The sequence below is a fragment of the Rhinolophus hipposideros genome, assembly GCF_964194185.1.
Source record: "Rhinolophus hipposideros genome assembly, chromosome: 19".
Taxonomy (NCBI): domain Eukaryota; kingdom Metazoa; phylum Chordata; class Mammalia; order Chiroptera; family Rhinolophidae; genus Rhinolophus; species Rhinolophus hipposideros.
Genome location: NC_138065.1, coordinates 25,576,527 through 25,599,164, shown reverse-complemented (window position 1 = coordinate 25,599,164; position 22,638 = coordinate 25,576,527). Strand labels below are relative to the sequence as shown.

General features: G+C 36.9%; 1 protein-coding gene across 9 annotated transcripts in view; it reads right to left on the bottom strand.

The window, feature by feature from the left end:
* The window catches only part of CARMIL1 (capping protein regulator and myosin 1 linker 1), a 381,971-nt gene that overhangs the window by 72,412 nt on the left and 286,921 nt on the right, over positions 1-22,638 (bottom strand). For all 9 annotated transcript variants that reach the window (XM_081026679.1, XM_081026680.1, XM_081026681.1 and 6 more), the window contains 5 exons: positions 21,903-21,971; positions 19,233-19,326; positions 14,269-14,367; positions 9,360-9,488; positions 8,538-8,669 (listed from right to left, as the gene is read on the bottom strand). In XM_081026679.1, coding sequence (XP_080882805.1) covers positions 8,538-8,669; positions 9,360-9,488; positions 14,269-14,367; positions 19,233-19,326; positions 21,903-21,971 — 523 coding nt within the window. The remainder of the gene's footprint in view (positions 1-8,537; positions 8,670-9,359; positions 9,489-14,268; positions 14,368-19,232; positions 19,327-21,902; positions 21,972-22,638) is intronic.

The window sequence follows — 22,638 nt, the reverse complement described above, 5'->3', positions numbered from 1 at the left end:
TTTATAGAGCACTTCATGCTAAAACATCTGACTATACATTTTTTTTCTAGTGTACATGGAACATTCTCAAGGATAGATCATATTTTGGGAAATAAAACAAACCTCAGCAAATTTAAGAAGACTGAAATCATACCAAGCATATTCCCTGATCACAAAGCTTTGAAATTGGATATCAACTGCAAAAAGAAAGCAGGAAAAAACACAAATACATGGAGATTAAACTACATACTTTTAAAGAACAACTGGGTCAAAGAAAAAATTAGAGGAGAGATCAAAAGACACATAGAAACAAATGAGATTGAAAACACATCCTACCAAAATTTTAGGGATGCAGCGAAAGCAGTTTTAAGAGGGAAATTTATATCACTACAGGCTTATCTCAAGAAACAAGAAAAATCCCTAATAAATAACCTCACGTTACACCTTAAAGAACTAGAAAAAGAAGAACAAATGAAACCCAAGGTAAGCAGAAAAAAGGAAATAATAAAAATAAGAGCAGAACTAAATGAAATAAAGAACAAAAAGGCAACAGAAAAAATTAATGTGACAAAGAGCTGGTAATTTGAAAAGATAAACAAATTGACAAACCATTGGCTAGACTCACTAAGATAAAAAAAGAGAAGAAACGAACTAACAAAATCAGAAATGAGAAAGGGGAAGTTATCACGGATGCCACAGAAATACAAAGGATCATCCAAGAATACTATGAAGGACTATATGCCACCAAATTCAACAATCTATAAGAAATGGACAAGTTCTTAGAAATATATAGCCTTCCTAGGCTGAACCATGAAGAACTGGAAAATCTAAACAGACCGATCACCAGTAATAAAATTGATTCAGTCATCCAAAACCTTCCCAAAAGCAAAAATCCAGGACCAGATGGCTTCACTAGTAAATTCTACCAAACCTTCAAAGAGGATCTAATACCAGTCCTACTCAAACTCTTCCAAAAAATTGAAGAAGAGATAGTACTCCCCAACTCAATTTACGAGGCAAACATTACCCTGATACCAAAATCTGGTAAGGACAACACAAAAAAGGAAAACTACAGACCAATATCTCTGATGAATACAAATGCAAAATTCCTAAACAATATTCTAGCAAATCGAATACAATAATGCATTAAAAAGATTATTCATCACGACCAAGTGGGGTTCATCCCCGGGGCACAAAATGGTTCAACATTTGCAAATCCATCAATGTGATACATCACATAAACAAAATAAAAGACAAAAATCACATGATTATATAAATTGATGCAGCAAAAGCATTTGACAAGATACAACATCCATTTATGATTAACACACTTAATAAAATAGGTATAGAAGGAAAATACCTTAACATAATAAAGGCCATATATGACAAGCCCTCAGTCTCATAATTAATGGTGAAAAACTGAAGCCCTTTGCTCTACGTTCAGTAACAAGACAGGGCTGTCCCCTGTCACCTCTGCTTTTTCACATAGTGTTGGAAGTCCTCGCCAGAGCAATCAGGCAAAAGAAAGAAATAAAAGGCATCCGAATTGGGAATAAATAAGTTAAATTGTCACTCTTTGCAGATGACATGATGCTATGTATAGAAAACCCTAAAGACTCCACCATAAAGCTATTAGAAACAATCAACAAATACAGTAAAGTTGCTGGCTACAAAATCAACGTACAAAAATCCACAGCATTGCTATATATTAACAATGAAGTCTCAGAAAAAGAAAAAAAAATTCCTTTTGCAATTGCAGCAAAGAATAAAATACCTAGGAATAAACTTAACCAAGGATGTGAAAGACCTATATGCTGAAAACTATAAGACATTTTTTGTAGTCACACAGCAGCCTAGCAGTCTGTCCCTTCCAATCTTTCCTTAGGGAAAGGTGACCCTGCGGGATTGTCCCTCATTGGGATTGAGTTTATGTTACCCTAAGTCTCCATGTTTGGTCCTTGTAAGCAGGGTCTGCAGTCAAAGACGAGTAAGATTCCTCATGGGAGGAACGACTTAAGCCAGACGGGACCCCCCTAGAACCCCCATGAGCTAATGTAAAGTTAGGAGGTAGCTGTGCCCCTCCTCTTCTGAGAAGCTGCTGATGCATGCGTCAACTATTGTCCTATACCATCAGGTGTAATGGACCCATTAGAGCGATAACATCTCGACCCTCCTGTTTGGCTCATGGGATAATCTTATCTTGTGAGACTTGTTCCCCCAGGGATTGTATGCACCACACCTTGGTCATTTGGGGGATGGTATGCATCGGTTGCTTTGGGACGATTATGGGATTTGGAATGAATGATTATTGTGTGTAAGAGTTTCACAGACTCTGCCCCTAATCATGTGATTTTTATTGTAAAAAATCAATGAATACCCACGGTGACCGATTCGGGGCTCCAGTCCTTTGAGGCTGTGAGTCCCTTGGTACTCTGTGATTTAATTGTATTTGAGTCTTTGTCTCTTTTTAATAGTTTAACCCTCGCTGCCTCCCTCGCCTTCCCACGGCTTGAGTTGTGCAGGTCGCAACAATTTTTGAAAGAAATTGAAGAAGACACAAAGAAATGGAAAGTTCTTCCGTGCTCATGGATTGGAAGAATTAGCATAGTTAAAATAGCCGTTTTACCCAAAGCAATATAAAGATTTAATGCAACCACCATCAAAATCCCAATGGCATTTTTTAAAGAAATAGAACAAAAAATCATCAGATTTGTTTGAAACCACAAAAAAGCCCGAATAGCTAAAGCCATCTTAAGAAAAAATAACAATACTGGAGGTATCACACTCCCTGACTTTAACTTGTACTACAGGGCTACAATAATCAAAACAGCATGGTATTGGCAGAAAAACAGACACATAGACCAAAGGAATAGAACTGAGAACACAGAAATAAAACCACATAAATATGGACAGATAATTTTTGATAAAGAAGCAAAAAACATACAGTGGAGAAAAGACAGCCTCTTCAATAGATTGTGCTGGCAGAATTGGAAAACCATGTGCAAAAGACTGAAATTAGACTGCTATCTGAAACCACGTATGAAAATTAATTCAAAATGGATCAAAGACTTAAGCATAAGACCTGAAATAATAAACTGCATAGAAGAAAATACAGGTACTAAACTTATGCCCCTTGGGTTCATAGAGCATTGTATGAATTTGACTCCAAAGGCAATGGAAGTAAAAGCTAAAATAAATGAACGGGACTATATCAAACTTAAAAGCTTCTCTACAGGAAAAGAAACCATTGACAAAATAAAGAGGCAACCAACTGAATGGGAGAAGATTTTTGCAAACAGTGCTTCCGATAAGGGGATAATATCCAAAATATAAAAAGAACACATGCAACTCAACAACAAAAAAACAACCCAATTAAAAAATGGGCAGAGGACCTGAAGAGACATTTCTCCAAAGAGGACATACAAATGGCAAACAGACATACAAAAAATGTTCAACATCTCTAATCTTCAGAGAAATGCAAATAAAAACCACAATGAGATATCACCTCACCCCAGTCAGAATGGCTATTATCAACAAGACAAATAGTAACAAGTGTTGGAGAGGCTGTGGAGAAAAAGGAACCCTCATACACTGCTGGTGGGAATGCAGACTGGTGCAGCCACTATGGAAGGCAGTGTGGAGGTTCCTCAAAAAATTACGAATAGAATTACTGTATGACCCGGTAATCCCTCTCCTGGGTATCTACCCCAAAAATCTGAAAACATTTATACATAAAGACACGTGTGCTCCAATGTTCATTACAGCTTTATTTATGGTGGCCAAGACATGGAAAGAACCAAAATGTCCTTTGACAGATGAATGGATAAAGAAGTTGTGGTATATATACACAATGGAATACTATTCGGCGGTAAGAAAAGATGATATAGGAACATTTGTGACAACATGGATGGATCTTGAGAGTATAATGCTAAGCGAAATAAGTCAGACAGAAAAATCAGAGAACCATATGATTTCACTGATATGTGGTATGTAAACCAAAAACAACAAAAGAACAAGACAAACAAATGAGAAACAAAAACTCATAGACACAGACAATAGTTTAGTGGTTACCAGAGGGTAAGGGAGGAGGGGGGTGCGAGATGAGGGTAAGGGGGGTCAAATATATGGTGATGGAAGGAGAACTGACTTCGGGTGGTGAACACACAATGGGATTTATAGATGATGTAATACAGAATTGTACACCTGAAATCTATGTAATTTTACTAACATTGTCACCCCAATAAACTTAAAAAAAAAGAATTGAAAACCTAGTAGTAATCCCACATAAATATGGACATATAATTTTTGACAAAGAAGCCAAAAACATACAATGGAGGAAACAAAACCTCTTTGATAAATGGTGCTGGGAAAATTGGAAAGCCACATGCAAAAGAATGAAATTGGACTGCTATCTGTCCCCATATACCAAAATTAACTGAAAATGGATCAAAGTCCTAAACATAAGACCTGAAACAAACTGCATGGAAGAAAGCATCGGTACTAAACTTATGGACTTTGGGTTCAAAGAGGATTTCATGAATTTGACCTGAAAGGCAAGGCAAGTAAAAGCTAAAATAAATGAATGGGACTATATGAACTAAAAAGCTTCTGCAAAGCAAAGGAAACCATCGGCAAACAAAGAGGCAACCAGCTGAAAGGGAGAAGATATTTGCAAAAATGCCTCCGATAATGGGCTAATATCCAAAATACATAAGGAATTCATACAACTCAACAACAGAAAGAAAAACAATCCAATTTAAATAAATGGGCAGAGGACCTGAACAGAAACTTCTCCCAAGAAGACATACAAATGGCCAACAGACATATGAAAAAATGTTCAACTTCACTAGCTATTAGGGAAATGCAAATCAAAACCACAATGAGATATCACCTCAGTCCTGTTAGAATGGCTGTCATCAACAAGACAAATAGTAACAAGTGTTGGAGAGGCTGTGGAGAAAAAGGAACCCTCATACACTGTTGGTGGGAAGGTAGATTGGTGCAGCTGCTATGGAAGATAGTGTGGAGGTTCCTCAAAAAATTAAGAATAGAATTACCCTACGACCCAGCAATCCCTCTCCTGGGTTTGTATCCTAAAAATCTGAACACATTTGTCCGTAAAGATATATGCACTCCGACATTCATTGCAGCATTATTTACGATGGCCAAGACGTGTAAATTACCAAAGAGTGCTTTGATAGATGATTGGATAAAGAAGATGTGGTATACATGCACAATGGAATACTACTCTGCAATAAGAAAAGATGAAATGCTGCCATTTGCGACAACACGGATGGATCTTGAGATTATTATGCTAAGTGAAATAGGTCAGACAGAAAAAGTCAAGAACAATATGACTTCATTGATGTGTGGGATATGAAACTGAAAGTAACAAAGGAAAAGACAAATAAGGAAACAAAAACTCATAGATGCAGACAACAGTTTAGTGGTTACTGGAGGGTAAGGGGACAGGGTAAAGGGGGTCAAATATATGGTGATGGAAGGAGAACTGACTCCGGGTGGTGAGCACACAATGTGATATGTAGCTGATGTATTACAGAATTGTACACTTGAAACCTATGTAATTTTTCTAACCATTGTCACTCCAGTAAACTTAATGAGAGAGAGAGAGAGAATACATGAAGCCAAAGCTGGTTTTCTAAGATCAACAAAGTTAAACTTCTAGCCAAACTGTTGAGGAAAAAAAAAGACACAAATTGTCAATATTAGAAATGATAGAGTGGGTATCACTAGAGATTTTAAAAGGATAATAAGATATGTTATGACCAACTTTATGCCAATAAATTTACAACTTAAATAAAGAAGAAAAAAAAGCCAAGAGCTAATTCCAACCATTTGGTACACTGAGAAGGAAGTGAACAAAAGGCACAAGAGAGAACTTGTGGTTTAGACCATTCGGTACAAAAGACAGTAGGAAGCTGTTTGACAAGAAGTTCTTGTTGCAATGTTTTATTCTGATATAAATGCCAGCCAATCCTTAGTATGTAAATATTGTTAAAAATAGTTTAACGGAAAAAATAGGCAACAGATACAAATATGTAATTTACAAAAGAAGAAACACAAATGGATAAGAAAATTACTTGATGTATCACTGTTTATTAAAGAAATCCAAGACGCAAAATAAGATTTTCTTCATCACATTATACTGACAAATATTACAAGTTAATGTACTTATATTGGTGAGCATGTGGCAAAATTGGCAACTGTTTATACTACTGGAGAACAGTTTGCAAATTCATACAAAAGTATAGAATATATGTGCCATTTTACCTAGGAATGGGTCAATCATAGGCATTTACCCTAAAGGGATTAACCAGGATTTAGAAAATAAATTATGCTGGTTGGGAGGTAACAGAAAATATGTATTGGTCTGTGCCCCCAGTTCCTGGCACAGAGCTCATGAAACCCTTGTCATTTCCTGGGTGACAGGAGCATCTTTTGTTCTGATGAGGTGACTGTGGGTGGGTTCTTGGATGAAAGCTGGTCACTGGAAAGACCAAGCCATGATTAGAAGGTTGGAATTTTCAGCCTCATTCTCTTGAGAAGGGAGAAGGGCCTCCATAAAATTCTGCGGTTCAGAAGGTTTCCAGGTTGGTCAACACGTGGAGGTGCTAGAGAGTGGTATACCCGGAGAGGTCATGGAAGCTTCATACCCATACCCACATTCCTTGCCCTACACAGCTCTTCCACCTGGATGTTAATCTGTACCCTTTATCATATCCTTTGATGAAGTGGTAAATATAAGTTCTATGAGCCGCTCTAACAAGTTAATCAAACCTGAGGAGGAGTTCATGAGAACCTCACATTTATAGCTGATAGGTCAGAAGCACATGTGACAACTTGGACTTGTGATTGGCATCTAAGGTGAGGTAGGGGTAGTCTTGTGGGACTGAACCCTTAACCTGTGAGTTCGATGTTATTTCCAGGTAGATAGTGTCAGAATTGAGTAAATTGTAAGACACCTAGCTGGTGTCGTATAATTGCTTGATGGAGGAAAACTCCCACACATCTGGTGACCAGAAGTGTCAGAAGTGAAGTGTTCTGTGTGAAAGTAAAGGAGAAACACAAAGGAAGACTGAGGTTTTCCAATATATCGGTACATCTATACAAGAAAATACTATGTAGCCATTAAAATGATGTTGATTACTCACTGATCTAGAATTGTATTCATCATACTGTACTAGACATAAAAAGTATGTATAGTATGATCACATATATGTAAAACTGTGTGTAGACACAGAATGCTTGGAAATTCAGTAAAATATTAAAAATGATGCTATCTTTGTGATTTTAAGTGATTTTTACTTTCTTCTTTTTTATACCTGCTAGAATTGTCTAAATGTTTTACAAAGACTAAGTTTCATTCTTTATAGTTGGAAATAAATAAGCAAAGATGACTTTGTTTAAATGCGTAAGAAAGTATCCTTCTTATATATTTTATCCTTCATGAAGAATAAAACAAGTACTATGAGCTAACAAATAAAATGATCTGGCAGAACTCTGTACCAACCAATCAGTCCTTTTTCTAAGGTTTGCCTCAGCCCAGAATAGATTAAAAACAAACACAGTTAAATAAAATAAAAATGGTACAGAGTCTCTCTATATTATATGCCTAAGAAGACGGGATTAAACTCCTAAATAATTCACAACATTTTCTCCCTCATTATTTACAAACAGAGTAAGTAGCATGTTGCAAAGGTATTACCGAGTAGTGCATGAAATCTCTATGAGCTACAGCAATGTATTCTCAGAAGAAAACGCAGCCCATAATTATAGAAATTTAGACAGTTTTTTTTTTGTTTTTTTTTTTTTTGTTTTTTTTTTTTAAGGCATCCTTGAACAAGCAGACTGGAAATTATGGAAACTTTCTGAAAATGAAATTTCTCTGGTGTAACTGGTTTTTCGAAGTTACATGAAGAAAAAGCAGGTCTTAGGTTACTCTACTCCCTTAAATTTCAGAGACTTTTTTTCAGCCAGGGAGCCTATAGACAAGTCTCTGCGACAGTGAGTGCCTTGTAACTTCATTCCAAATCCATTTCCTAGTCTTCCACCAGCTCCTTACAAGGACTGCTATCTATTTATGTGGGAGACTCTCCATATAAGCAGCATCTAGGACTGTAAGCATAGTTCCTGTCATCTTTCCCATTCTCTAAATCAAATGTAATAACAGAAGATATTTTTTCCTAAAGCAGACTTCTCTTTCTGCTTTATAATAGAAATCAATCATTCTCTTATCAGTAGCAACCTGTCATGTTAATTACATTTCGACATTTACCATCAAAAATGATACTGAATTTGAAAGGTTTTCCTTGATTTCATTATGTAAGAAGTTATTCCAAAATTTATAAATGAAGCTGGAAAGGAGACAGTATTCAATCTTTACTACATATGCATGTGTGTGTAGGTATGCGTGCGCACACACACACACCTACACACACACACACATCTATAAACTATAGGCAGCTATGGTATGAAATGCTATCATACATGATTAAGTCATAACAGTGTCATTTTCCAAAATAACAGACACAACAAACCTTTAGTTGTTCATCCACAACTCTTGTAACTTCTCCAGCCATTGATTCCAAGGTCTCCTGAACTGGACTGGATAACAAGCCACTGGCTCCTGCCCAAGATGCACCACCAACATGGTATAAATTTGGTAACAACTGTAAGAAAAATAATTTTAAAAATATTTAAATAAGCACCAAAGTCCGTGCAGTTAGTTAAAAGGGTAGAGAAATATTATTAGGGATAATCTATTCTTGATCAAAGGTCTTTTATACACATTAGTAAATTGAGATCCAGGTGTGAAACCATAGGAGCAGTATATGACTTCTTTGTGCCATGTCCTCATCTGGGGTGTGCGAGTGTGTGACTAATCCCCAAAGTTTCTTCTACTTATGACATTCACTGAGTGTGTGATTCGAACAGCAGAGCCAGGACCAGATTCTAGTTAGTCCTTTCTTTACTAAGTCAAATTTTGGGGACCAAATTCTAGAAGCTTCCTTTTAGACGTGACAGATGGAAGTGTCATGCTATCAGCTTGTAAGTGGAATAATGTTGAGTTGTTACTCATTTAAATAACAACTATCTCTCAGTTATTCAAGACCTGAATACATCTTTTGTAAATCACATCAGCCTTCTTTTTATTCTACATTTTGATTATTGGTAACTAGCATAACTAGCAGAGATACAGAAAGGAGGCAGATTAATTCAGTTCACTTTGCCACCTTTTAGTAACCTTGGAATTGAGTACAAAGGTAAAGAAAGTTGGAACTAGTTTCTAAAATTGAATTAAAAAAAAAAACCACCTTTTTATTGCATAAGACACTCATGTTGCCTGAAGTGAAACTTACCGTTTTAGAGTTCTTAGCATCACGCATGAGCCTTTCTGCTGATTTTAAATCTTCCTGGACAGCATCTATCCCACAGTTTCGCAAAGAGTTGAGATGATCTTGTACTTTTACACATATTCTGTCAATCATCTGCTCCATACCATGAAAATGAGAGCAAGTATCCCAGTGAGCACAGCCAATATTCAGATAGAAGGAAACACAAAATGAATAAGGAGGAAAACTTCTAATTAGAATCTTTGAGAAGGCAGTTTATAGCCCATTATTAATTTATCTATTCATGTAAGAAATCTTTTGCAAGGTTAACTCCAGAAAAACATTGAAGAGATTTCGGTCCCCTTTTCTGCCTTAGGAAATGCATCATGTAGAATAAAAAGTGAATATTTCTTGATGATTCAGAATCTCATAGCTACTCCGTGTGACATTTTGCTAGATAGTAACTTTCCTTCATTAATTTTTATTGAATGCCCTCTAAGTATCAGACAGAGTAGAGTGCTGGGCACTGAGGAAACAGAGAAGTAAAATGTGCCATTCTGAGGCTGCTGATAATGATTACAAAATGATGCCCTCAGCCAATTGGTCTCAGTATCTTGGAAATCAAAACATCTCTGGAAACTGATATTTTTTAAATTATATAGGTAGTTTCTATATAAATTAAAAGTCATCAAAAAAGCAAGATAAGGTTTATTATATTAACATGGGTAATAATAAAGCTAATAACATCTAGTTTCTATTCCATTAAGATCCCTTTCCCAGGTTAATTACATGTGAATCATTTTAAGTTCTTCCATGGATTTAAATATTAAACCCAAAGGGAAATGGTAGATCACTATTGTAGACAAAAAGATAGTATAATGGGTAAGATTATGCTTTTATATTTGTATTCACAGAGAGAAACACGAAGAAAGCTAGATAGTTTGAAGAAAAAGGTAACCACAGTTTTAAAAGTTTCTCCAATACTTTGATCAGAGCTGCAAGTTGTTTATTTCATGTTCTTAAAAAATTATCTGTTCTCCAGAGACCTTACATATCAAGAGGCCCATCCCACATGATCACTTATTTGCAGAGGTGACAATCTAGCAATATTCTTTTTTATTTAAATCCACAGTTCTCTATTTGTCTTGAGTTATTTGATAGAACAACTCTAGGAAGCCAGAGTCAGCCCTCCTCCCTCTATAAATTCCACAATAATAGAAACTTTACTACACTGCTCAGAAGAGTTGAGGTCTGCCTACAGAGCCAATGTCTGCTTCCTGCAGTATCATCATCTCTCTTGTCTTTATGAAATCAGGTTCATAACACCTACCCCATCTTCTTCTAGTGTGTTATGAAGACAATCCAGTAAAATAAAATGACTCAAAAGCACCTATTCTCCTGATAAAGGGTCAGTAATGCTAACTAACATTAACGAATATTAAGAACAGCGCCTATTACCATAAAATGTATTGAGGTTACATAAGTGAATCATGTGGAGCTCCTCATAGGAAAGAGAGAACAGCCTTCTCATACTATAAGAATAAACCTTCTTATACCATACTCTCCCTCTGATTAAAATCTAAGCTTACTGGCAGGAATCATGTCTTATCTTTCTGCATTTATACAAAGCCCTGCAGAGAACCAACTATATGTTTTTAAATCTTAATTGATATAAATTCTAACTTGTCTAACTATTGTAATGACCTGTTCTTTCTGAAGCAAAAATGGTCATCAATAATTCATATCTTACCAAGAATGAATACTTAATTTCAAAAAAAAAAATTAACCACATACTAAAAAAGAAACTGATATGCATAAGAGGACAAAAAAGACTAATTTGAGAGGCACGTGGATGTGGCACTATAAGTTATCAACTTAAATAATGAGAGACTGAGGAGACCCCTGAAATATTTATACGTACACCAAGGAGAGGGTTTAAACAAACTCAACAAAATGATCTTTAAGTGAAACTTTTAAAAATCAAACCCAAATGAAACATAAAAATTTAACTCTTCAAGTAAGACACAAAATAGCACAAATCTCAGATTCTTTTCAACATATACTTGCTAAGGATTAGCACAGCCCAAGAGATCACAATCAGATACTTTACAACTAAAGAGCTCAAGGCTCAGAAAAGTTAAACTACTGAAGAATGATTACATACCGTGTTTTCCCGAAAATAAGATCTAGCCGGACAATCAGCTCTAATGTGTCTTTTGGAGCAAAAATTAATACAAGATCTGGTCTTATTTTACTATAATATAAGACTGCATCTTATATAATGCAATGTAATGTAATGTAATGTAATGTAATATAATGTAATGTAATATAATACTGGGTCTTATATTAATTTTTGTTCCAAAAGACGCATTACAGCGGATTGCCCGGCTAGGTCTTATTATCAGGGAAACAGGGCAGAGGGCAAATCAAAATTTTTTGAAAAAGGAAAATCGAGGACTTTGGATAGGTACCCAAATGTGAAAAATAAAGGAATTGCAATCTAAAAGACTGTCATCTTTTTGGTTATCCCATCAAAAGACTTCAGGGTGGATGACTGCACTCCGCTCTTTGGTTTAACCTCACTACTTCATGCTAATCCGTTGGTCTCCCATTTTTCTAAAGCAACCCAAAAAAGTTGTTAACTGCCATAGTTTGAGAAGCTTACTTCCCTCTAAGGGAATGTACTCTGTCATTCCTAGTCTTCTTTATTTTTGAGTCCTAATCTGTCTGCTCATATCCTTCCTACAGGTCCATGTCTTCCCCTTGAAAAGTCCCTGAACAATCACTAGCTCTCGTCCACGTGTCAGTCTTGTACAGATTAGAACACAGCTATCTTTTCTTCCCTAATCGTCTTTTCTTTAAGCTTAACATTACCAGTTCCTTTTACCATTCCTGTGACACAGTTCTGTGGTCCCTGAACCTTCCCTAACCCTAGATCACTTCTCCTCTGAATTCTCTCTTCCATCTAGGACCCTCATCAAAATATGCCTCCCTTAATAAAACAGATTGTAACGTAGGAGGCGCAAACTGGTATGTGGAACAGGGCTATCACGTGTCTTGTAGAAAGTACACCTCCATTAATGTGGTACAAGTCAAATTAGCTTCTTTGGCAATTAAATCACACCCCAACTCATATTACACTTGCTAATGACTACTTAGGTTTTTGCAAATAAACTGGGCTGTAGAACCCAGGAGCACAATTTAGAATTACCAGCAATAACTGCAGTTTTTTTGTTGCTCTCAACTTGTTATAATGATTTTCAGTTCCAGCAAGTAACTCGTGGAAAAATTTATCTTTCTCCATGTCTATTCCTTTATTCAATAAAGAAAAATATACTGAACATCTAGCATTGAATGAGATACAGTCCTGAATAAGGCATAGCCCTTGACACCAAGCAATTTAAAAACCTAGAAAAGAAATATTCAATTAATAGTAACACAAGATTTAAAGTGCTATATGAGGTATGATAAAAAAAAAAAAAACTATGGTGAATATTTAAATTTAAAAAAATTATTACAGTAAAAGACACATTGCCATTAATCCCCCTCAAAATACTCTCCCTCGCTTCAAACACACTTATCCCATCATTCTTGCCACTTTCTGAAGCAGTTCTGGGAGTCCTCTTTCGTGAGTATCTTTCGTTGCGCTGTCATGGCTGCCTTGATATCCTGAATCATTTTGACTTTTGGAAAGAGCCGGAAGTTGCAAGGTGCCAGATCCAATGTAAAAGGTGGATGAGGACATACCATGTTTTTATTTGACAGAAATTGCCATATATCAGAGTGATGTGTGACACAGCATCTTTCTATCGTGATCACAAAATATAGTGAATGATGCTGCCAAAGTGCCATCTAACAGAAAGGCAGGTATTTTCAATCTGGGAAGTGGTGCATCGAACCTTAGTAACAGTGTGTAACAAGTTTCAACTTGGTGCAGTCAGTAGGGTGTGTAAGCTAGGGTTGAGAGAAGGTGTGTCTGAAAGTGTGCCGTAAATCATCCTCCATCATGACAATACTCCATGTCACACATCACTTCTGGTATACAGCAATTTCTGTCAAATAAAAACATTATGGTGTGTCCTTATCCACCTTATTCACTTGATCTGGCACCATGAGACTTCTGGCTCTTCCCCAAAGTCAAAATGATTCAGGACATCGAGGCAGCCATGACAGCTCAACTAAAGACACTCATGAAAGAGGACTTCCAGAACTGCTTCAGTAAGTGGCATGAATGACGGGATAAGTGTGTTTGAAGCGAGTGAGGGGGATTAATGGCAATATGTCTTTTACTGTAATAAAGTTTTAAAAATTTAAACATTCACTGTGTTGTTTAATTACACCTCGCATGCTATGAGTTTTCCTCAAATACCTTATGATCCTTGGGTTTGGCTGAGTTTTTTGGAGGAAAATATTCCACACTTTTAAAATTTTTATAATTCTCTTTTCCTATCTAAAGCTGAGTAAACAGAAGAGAGGAGCACCTCAGTTTCTCTTCAGCACTTAAGTTTTAATTAATATTCAACAAATTATTCATTATTCAGAAGAGTCTAGGAATTTGTTTCCTACTCATAGAAATGCAAGGGAGTAGAGTGAAAGGAACAGAATGTTTCCAAGGTAGCAAGTGGATTACTCTCCAATTTTATCATCTGCAATCATGGGTTCTCCATGTTTGTATGTAAATCTGAAATACACCCTACTGTCAATATTAAAAGGTGTAAAATAATCAACAATTAAAAGTGCATATTTGGTATTAAAATTAGCCTACATTTTCTTCCCACTACATCGTCTTCCAAACTCTACTTACAGTTGTTGTCATTTTCAGAAACCAATTCTTATTGTCCCACTGAGAATGATTCAAATATTATAAGTCCTTTAGACTTTGCTGTTAAAAGGGTGAGTAGAGAGTATAAGGAAGAACAGCCTGGCACCCTCTTACCTGCTGCGTGGTGCTGGTGACGATGCCTTGCTGGAGGCGGTAGGCCTGCTCTTGAAGGTACTTTCTAGTCTCATGATTCCGGAGCAGATAGTTTTCTATCTGGAAATTAAGTAAACGTCTCTCTCAAGAACACATTTTGACTGAGCAGAGAATAAGTTATAAGTGAAACAGCCAGTTGCAGAACTTAAAATCAAAGCACTAATTCACATATCCTGCCAGTACCTTGACCCCACAAAACATATGAGACAAGAAAACTGGTTATCACTGTGAGGCATTATTGGTGTTTTCAGTTAGAAAGTTAACTTGCATGTAACTAAAGTAATTTTTATGTGACTCTGTAATTGACAAAGATGAGCAAGTGTTTAACTGCCTGTAAGTTTAAAGATGCCATTCACTGTGTTTCCCCAAAAATAAGACCTAACCAAAAACTAAGCCCTAGCATGATTTTTCAGGATGACATCCCGTAAACATAAGCCCTAATGGGTCTTTTGGAGCAAAATTTAATATAAGACCCAGTCTTATTTTCAGGGAAACACAGTAGTGACTTTTCATCACTCTCCTGCACACAATCTCAATTTTTTCTCTCTCATAAAATTTTAACCACTGAACAGTTCAGAAGTTAAATGAATATCCCCAAGGAGTATGGATGGTACTCTGTGAACCTCTTAGCAAGTGGTAGAGTCTACCAGCACTTAGAAAATTATTTAAGGGAAAAAAAGGAAACAATAGGTACAAAACTTGAAGAATATAGGCTGGTACAACTCAAAGACATATTAGTTTCATTAATCTACCAGGTTTTCATACTTTCTTGCAAACGGCTGACTTCAGCAAAATTACATAAAAAATGGATTTCCACAGAAAATGAGAAATATTGAAGTTGACTGACAATGTGTGTTTTTAAACAAAAAATCTCCTATGAAAAGTGCAAATGTACAAATGATAACTAAGTTGAAATAAAGCATTTAAGAAGAACAACATGCAACGGATATACATTAAATAAAAATGTAGGGTTAACTATTGGGAATGATGGATTCCTAAGAAGACGTATTTTAAAGAATAATAAGATGGGTAATTGTGCCATCTATTGTTTTTTCAGTTGTTGTTTTTGTTTTGAATAACACCACTTAACCATGTGGCTTTTAATTTCTCACTGTGGTTCCCTATGGTTAAGAACTTCTAATAATTGTGAAGCTCTCATTGTTTTTTACATTTTCATTTTCCTTATGCTAAAGTGACTATTACCTAACACCAATTAGGAACAATTAAAATACAGACTATAATTATCATCCCTGGAAACTATAAAGCAGAACAAAATGTACCTTTCTATTAAACATAAATGAAGAAATTATAAAAATGAAAATACCCCTGAAATGAAACATGGTTAAAGTGACACAGTTTTCTCTTGCTGCTACCAAAGAAGTCATCTCGTTCCAAGGTGACATTACTATCAATGTAAACTGTTTTTGCTAAAAAGATTCTTGCCTGAAATGTGACAGGAACAGACTATCACCAGCCTTGGTGCTTCTGTTTTATGTTCTTTTACACTTGGCCTCAGGAAGCACTGGCTGTGGGCCAGTTCTGGGAGGAGACTATTTACTCAGGAGGTTCAGTTCATGCACAGATGGTGCCCAAGGCCAGCCCACAAATTTCTGGACCTTCCCCAAGTGCACCAACAGTGCTACATAGACCAAGCCTGGAGAGAATTTTTCAGAAAACAATATTCTGAGCTCATTTATAAAAGCCAGAGTAAGGGGAAGAAAGAATAATGATGTTTGACTGTCTTTAATATCAGTCATTAACACATCACCACTGGAAGTATTTGCATCTTGCAAATATAGAGCAAACTTCCTTTCCATGTACCATTCCAGACCAAGGGCAGAGACCCCACCTCCAGGGGCTAAGGACAGATGGCCTCAGGTCAGATGGAAAGGAAGGGCCAAAGGAGTTATGATCTTGTTTGCAGGACCCTGGGCAACAGAGGGGGACAATCTAGAGCCAATTAGACATCTCCAGTCCCACCACTGAAAACAGCAACAGCACAAGAGGCAAAAAATCCCTGCGTTTTAATAAAGGAAACTTGTGTTTAAAAATAATCTTATAAGATTGAGTATAGAATCACAATATTGTTCTCAGTAGAGTAAAATTAGAGCCATATTTCTTCTAGAGGATAGAGTTCTGTTAAAATGAAGACTTGAATATATAAGAGCATAGTATTATGGGATAAAAAGCAATAAAGACGAGCTTTAAATCATTATTTTTTCATTAAAAAAACTCACAAATTTTATAATTAACTTATTGGTTAATTAACCTATTAACCCCATTTTATGTGTCTGTTTTTATTTTCCTGACCTATAAAACATGTCTTGCTACAGCTGGATTAGTATCTACGTTTGTAACTGTTTTCTATTCACTGTATTTAATCTTCTATCTTCTTTTTCTGCCCTCTCTGGTTTTAACTAGTGTATATGATTGCACTTTTCTCTCCTTTCGTGACATATCAATTATACTTATTTTTAAGTTTTCTAGTGTTTGCAATATACATTTATAAATAACCAAGCCCACCTTCAAATAACACTACACCATTTTACAAGTAGAGCAAGTCCCTTATAACAGAGTATTACCAATTTCTCCCTCCCATCCCTTGTAACACTGCTACATTAGAAAGTCTTCATTTTTTCACATTTGAAGAAAAATTTCACTAGACACAGAATTCTAGGCTGCTGGGTTTTTCCTTTTAACTCTTTAAACATTTCACTCCACTCTCTTCTTGCTTCTATGATTTCTGACTAAAAGTCTGATATAATTTTTGTCCATATTTCTCAATGTGTGCAGTGCTTTTTCTTTCTGGCTGCTTTCAAGATTTTCTCTTTGGTTTTCTGCAGTTTGAATATGACATGACCACAGGTAGATTGTTATCTGAGATTCCTGGATCTGTCGTTAATTTTGGAAAATTCTAAGCCACTATTGTATCAGATATTTCTTCTATTCCTTTCTCTTTCTTTTCCTTATGGTACTCCCATTACATAGATGTCCAATCTTTTGTAATTGTCCCACAGTTCTGGGACATTCTCTTCTACTGTTCTTTTCCTGTGTTTTTTTTTCTCTTTGCATTTGGAAAACTGTTACTGATGTATCTTCAATTCATCAGTTCTTTCCTCAGCTGTGTCCTGTCTACTGATGAACTCAGAAATGTCAGACACCCAGCAAAAACTATGTTAAGTGTCCGCTAAACATAGTTATTGAGTAGCTTGTTTTTCCTATTTATATAGATGAAGACACTAAAATAAAGAAAAATTAAGTAATTTATTTAAGTTATAAAGCTGGGCTCAGTTTGATTTAGTCAAATTTTCTGAATCTAAATCTTGGATGATTTATTTTGCTACATCTCAGCTTTCCTTCCTCCCCACTCCCAATCTTCTCTTTTATTCAACTAATGTTTAAGGAGCATCCAAGCATGCACACCAGGCACTATGCCAGCTAACAAGAATAAAAAATTTTTTAAAATACGTAGGCTCTGACTTTGAGGAGCTCACAGTCACTGGGGAAAAAAGATATGGAGGCAAGTAACATAAAACAATGTCAGAAGGCCAGTGACAGAGAGAAGTACAGGTAATTCTGAGAAGACCACCTACCCATGGAAGGTAAAGGGCTCTGAGAAGTCTTCCTGGATGAGCTGACACTTGATTTCAATCTCACAGACATGCAGGGTAGTAGGGAAAGCATGAGTATCATCTAGATTAGAGCAGTGATTCTTAAACTTCATAACCAGGAGAGCTTGTGAAAACACAGATTGCTGAGTCCTATTACAGTTTCTGAGACCCAAGAATTTGTATTTATATCAAGTTCCCAGAGGTTGACCGTAACAAAGAGTAACAGCTGGTAGAATATGAAACTAGAGGGGAACTGAAGGCAGATCCTGGGCAGAATTTCACACCATGTTAAGGAGACCGAGCTTCCTTCTAAAAACCACTAGGGAGGGATGGATTAGGTAGGGAGAGATGAATTGAAGACTCCAGTCTTTAAATTCACCATAAAATAAAATGGCAATTTTTGACTGCAACATGGGAAACAGACAAGAAGAGGCAAATGTGACAATAATCCTGGTGAGAGTGCTGAGGTATGAATGAAGGCATCTTTGATAAGAATAGAGGGGAGGAGAGCTAATGCAGAGATTTAGTCTCTCTGATCTGTAATTGTGGTGACTGATTGGCTAAGGAAGGCATGAGAGAGGAAAATCTAGTTTGGCAGATGAGATTGAGGGTGGCACTACCAAGGAGCGAGCACAAAAAAGGAAAAATATCCCCAAATAATAAATAGCCAACGTAGGGTAGGCTCCTACAGATGGGAAATATTTGAGCACATATGAAAAGAAAGGTAACCATAACTATTCAAAGAGAAGGATGAAGATATGGGAAAGCAAAGGAATGATTCATGGGGCAAGCTTCTAGCACCGGGCAGAGATGGTGGAGTCAAGGTTAATGATGGCTGGACTCCGAAGGGGGATGCACCTTTCATCCTCTAGGGTTTGTCAGAAAGGACATGGGAATGGGTATGGCTTTAGACACATCAACAGACAAAGATGGTGAAGAGAGATCACACTTATAACCTAAATTTCTTGATGAGGGAAGGCTCTGTCTATTGAGACTAAAGGAGATGGAGGTTGTACAAGCTCACATTCATTTCCACACATTCTCCAAAGGATAACAGGAAGTTATCTATGCTTAAGCTCTGGCATACGGATGTTATAAGGATGTTACTCTATTCCACTTAAATTTCATGATAAGTTTCAGTCTTATTTTATTCCTCCTCCATTCATGCATGATGCCAGTCATGATCCTAAGAATACAAGCAAATGTGAAAAAAGCTTTGAGAAATACATTGTACTATTCATATGTTCAGAATTATCAAACATAATTCAATTCATATGTGAATTTATTATAATTCAGCTACTGATTCTTCAATACCTTCTGCAGAGCCTCTTCTGTTTTTTCAGGGTTTGTCTTGAGGGCTTGAGACGCATCATACATAGGAATTGGCATAAATCTCAATGTGTAGTTCCTAGAAAAGGGAAGAAATAATGTGTTTACTTAAAAATATCCTATTACCTTAATTCATCAGTTTCTTAAAATCCCAAAAGATAGTTGCCAGAGTTTCTTAGGAAGTTCTGAATGATCAGCACAGCTTAGGCCCCCAGACTGCAGACCAGCTTTCGTGTCCACGTGGCAGCACTGTGGGGACCTTGTCAACTCAGGCCATCCGACAAAACTGACACAACCTTTAAGAATGTGGTTTTGTTTTGTTTTCAGTTTCAATTATATCAAAGATGAAATGTTCAAAATGGGGTTGGAAAGATGGACTGAGAGAAAGCCTAGAGAAAAAGTCCAGCATCAACTTGCTGCTTGGGTTTTTTAGTCACCAGAAGATCTGAATGTTTCCTCATGCAAACTGTTAAAGGAAAAATTGAAAATCAAACAAAACATGTGCTTGCAAAGCAAGAACATTAGCATCCACAAAAATAGTCTGTTCAGGCTCTGGGCTCCTTTAAATAAGCAAGTCCAAGACAAAGGATTGTCTTCAGAAATGTTGCTGGGAGCAATTTCCTGCCTGGCTCAATACCCTGATCACTGCATGTCTCTGCAGTTTGCAAACATGATCAGTCCGAGTCCACCTGGCTCTGGACACCAAATGAAGCCCCCGTGGAGTCCTGTGTCTCTCCACATGACCTCACCATAGATGCCCAGCTGATTAGACACAAAAGTGCAAGGGTGAGTCACTTTGCGTGAGGAAAACAGACTCTGCGCATCTGCACACATCTTTGATCCTGGCCCTGCTACAAACAGTTACATGCACAGATGACCGCAGGCACCTGCTTCCCTACAGCAAACTCTGGTTTTCTGGGCCATATGGTGGCAACTGGAGTGTTCTCCTAGTGCACTAGAATCACACAGTCAGCTCTCTTGTTATCTGTGTCTAAACTATAGGCACTCACAGTGTGATTCTTACAAATATTTAGATGACTTCTATTGAAAGAGTTCGCTAACAACTAATCCCAAAATAAGTAACTAACGATGAAGAAATAATAAAGAAGATAAACAATCATCTTAATAATAACAGTAATCTGGATGGGGATTAATTAATGGAAAAAATGTTCTTCATCCAGTCAAATTTATAAGGTGGCTTGATGTAAAATAACCAGCAAAGAAAAGGCTGCTATTTCTGTAACTTCAATTTTTACCTTAGTTTTGTATTAGTAAAATTGTTTTTGTTTGGTTTAAGAGGAGCCAGCCAACTAAAACTAAGAGACAACAAGTTTTTTTTGCAGCCTTGAGGATTTTCCTTTCTCTCGTCAATTCTGATCATGCTACAGATCAGCAGAGTTTATTGAAACCAAATGTGGTTTTGAACCACTGGCATGTTGGAGCACACAGTATGTAGCAAACTGTGATCCAGGGAGTCCCACCATCAATCTGGAAATGGTGAGGACTGGGTGTGCATGCTCTTGGCCTCTCACAAAGACTCCTCTGGGCTGGCAGTCTACAAGATCATCAGATGGCAACTGTGCTGTTAGCAGCCAAATGCAGCTATTGTTTTTTTTTTAAAAAGCTTCCATTTGGAAGTTTTGTGGTGAATAGGAGTGATTACAGGTGGTCCTGCAGTCATAGAAGGGAGGGGGGACGTGGTGACTGGATGGTGCAAGCTGCCTCACCCATGTTTAGTGATACCCTGTGGTGGCTGCAACTTGGACTTCCTGGCTAGAGCAGAACCACGGGATTTAGAATCAGAAAGGCACTTAGAGATAATTTACTCCAACTTTCTCCCGTTATAAAAGAGTTAATCAGAGTGGTGAAATGCTTTGCTCAGGATCATAGGCTTGCTGGGGATTGAATAGAGGCACTATATTGGGCAAGATAGCTGCACTTAAGAAGCATCATGCATGGAGGGAAATCTGGGAAAACACAAAATAATGAGTAGTCCTTCCCCTTCCCCAGGGGACTGATTTCTATGCTACTTGGTCCTTATTTCCCATCCACATTTTGTAAAGTCTCATTTGTAATGCTATAAATCTGCTTTGATGGTTTCTATACACTATAATGAGGATTAAAAAGCTCAGAAAGAACCAGATTTCTAGCATTTTTCCAGGCATGTTTGCATTATGATTTCCTCATTTGGTTTAGTGGGAAAGTAAATTTGACAATCAATAATTGCAGACTCTAGTTACCAAGGTCAAAGGAAAGCCTTTTACAGTAATGAGACAAGTTAGCCCTATGCTTGCCTTCCATCAACTTCATTTTTATTTTCTGGACCTCAACTTTCTTGTCATCACTGGATTCAAAGCTTCATACTGGGCAAAAAAGCAAGACCTGTGGAAACAGACTGAAACCAAAGCAGGAGGAAGCCAGGCAACCATTGTGTAGCCTCTCCAGCAGAACATGCATCTGACCTCACTTTACAGATGCAGAAACTACATCAGAAGAAAGTCCACATCTTTCCGGGTCCCATGGCTGGTGAGCAGTAGACGAACTCTGTCCCTGATCATTTGATTCCCAGTCTAAAGCTACTTCTGTTATCCCACAGATCACAGACACCAATGGATCTTTGCATTTTTTCAGAAGGAAGTCCTAATGAAAACTTACTTTTCCATGGCAACAGCTATATCTTGAAAGCCTTGTGCAGTAATGTTGTTCTTGTCCCATATGACAGTCCTGTTTAAAAACCAAATCACATAAATGATCAGACCTTTAGGAATGGAAGAAATGAGCCTCACACTGAAGATAAATCTCCTACAGGTAACAACACTACCTAGGTATTTTGGTACAATGGCATTATGTGAGCAAGGAATAATGTGCAACCTTGTTTCAAACAAAGCAAGAATGAGCATTTCCTCAACATTACATTCTTAACACATTCACTGCTTAAATAGTATGAAAAAAATCATACTTAAAAGGAACAGTGCACACATTAACTTACAGTTCATGTTTTACTAGCCAGAGAAGTCTAAAACCTCATTTCTCTGATATTTTCCCAATGGTAGTTGAATATTCGTGTCTGAGACTCAAACTACTTACAAAAGATGCAAAGCAATCTTGTGTGCAACATGAAGCATTCCAGGTACTAAGACTTCTACATTCTAAACAACTTGTCTTATTTGCTTACTTTTTAAAAATTATTATTAGTTTCAGGTGTTCAAAACAATGTAAACAATGTAATGTTGGACATTTACATCCCTCACAAAGTGACAACCCTCCTCCCCCATTCTACCACCTCTCCAACATTGCACATAGCCACTATAGTTCCACTGAATCCATTCCCTGTGCTGCACTCTACATTCCGTGACTATATCTATTTATCTATCTACACACACACACACAC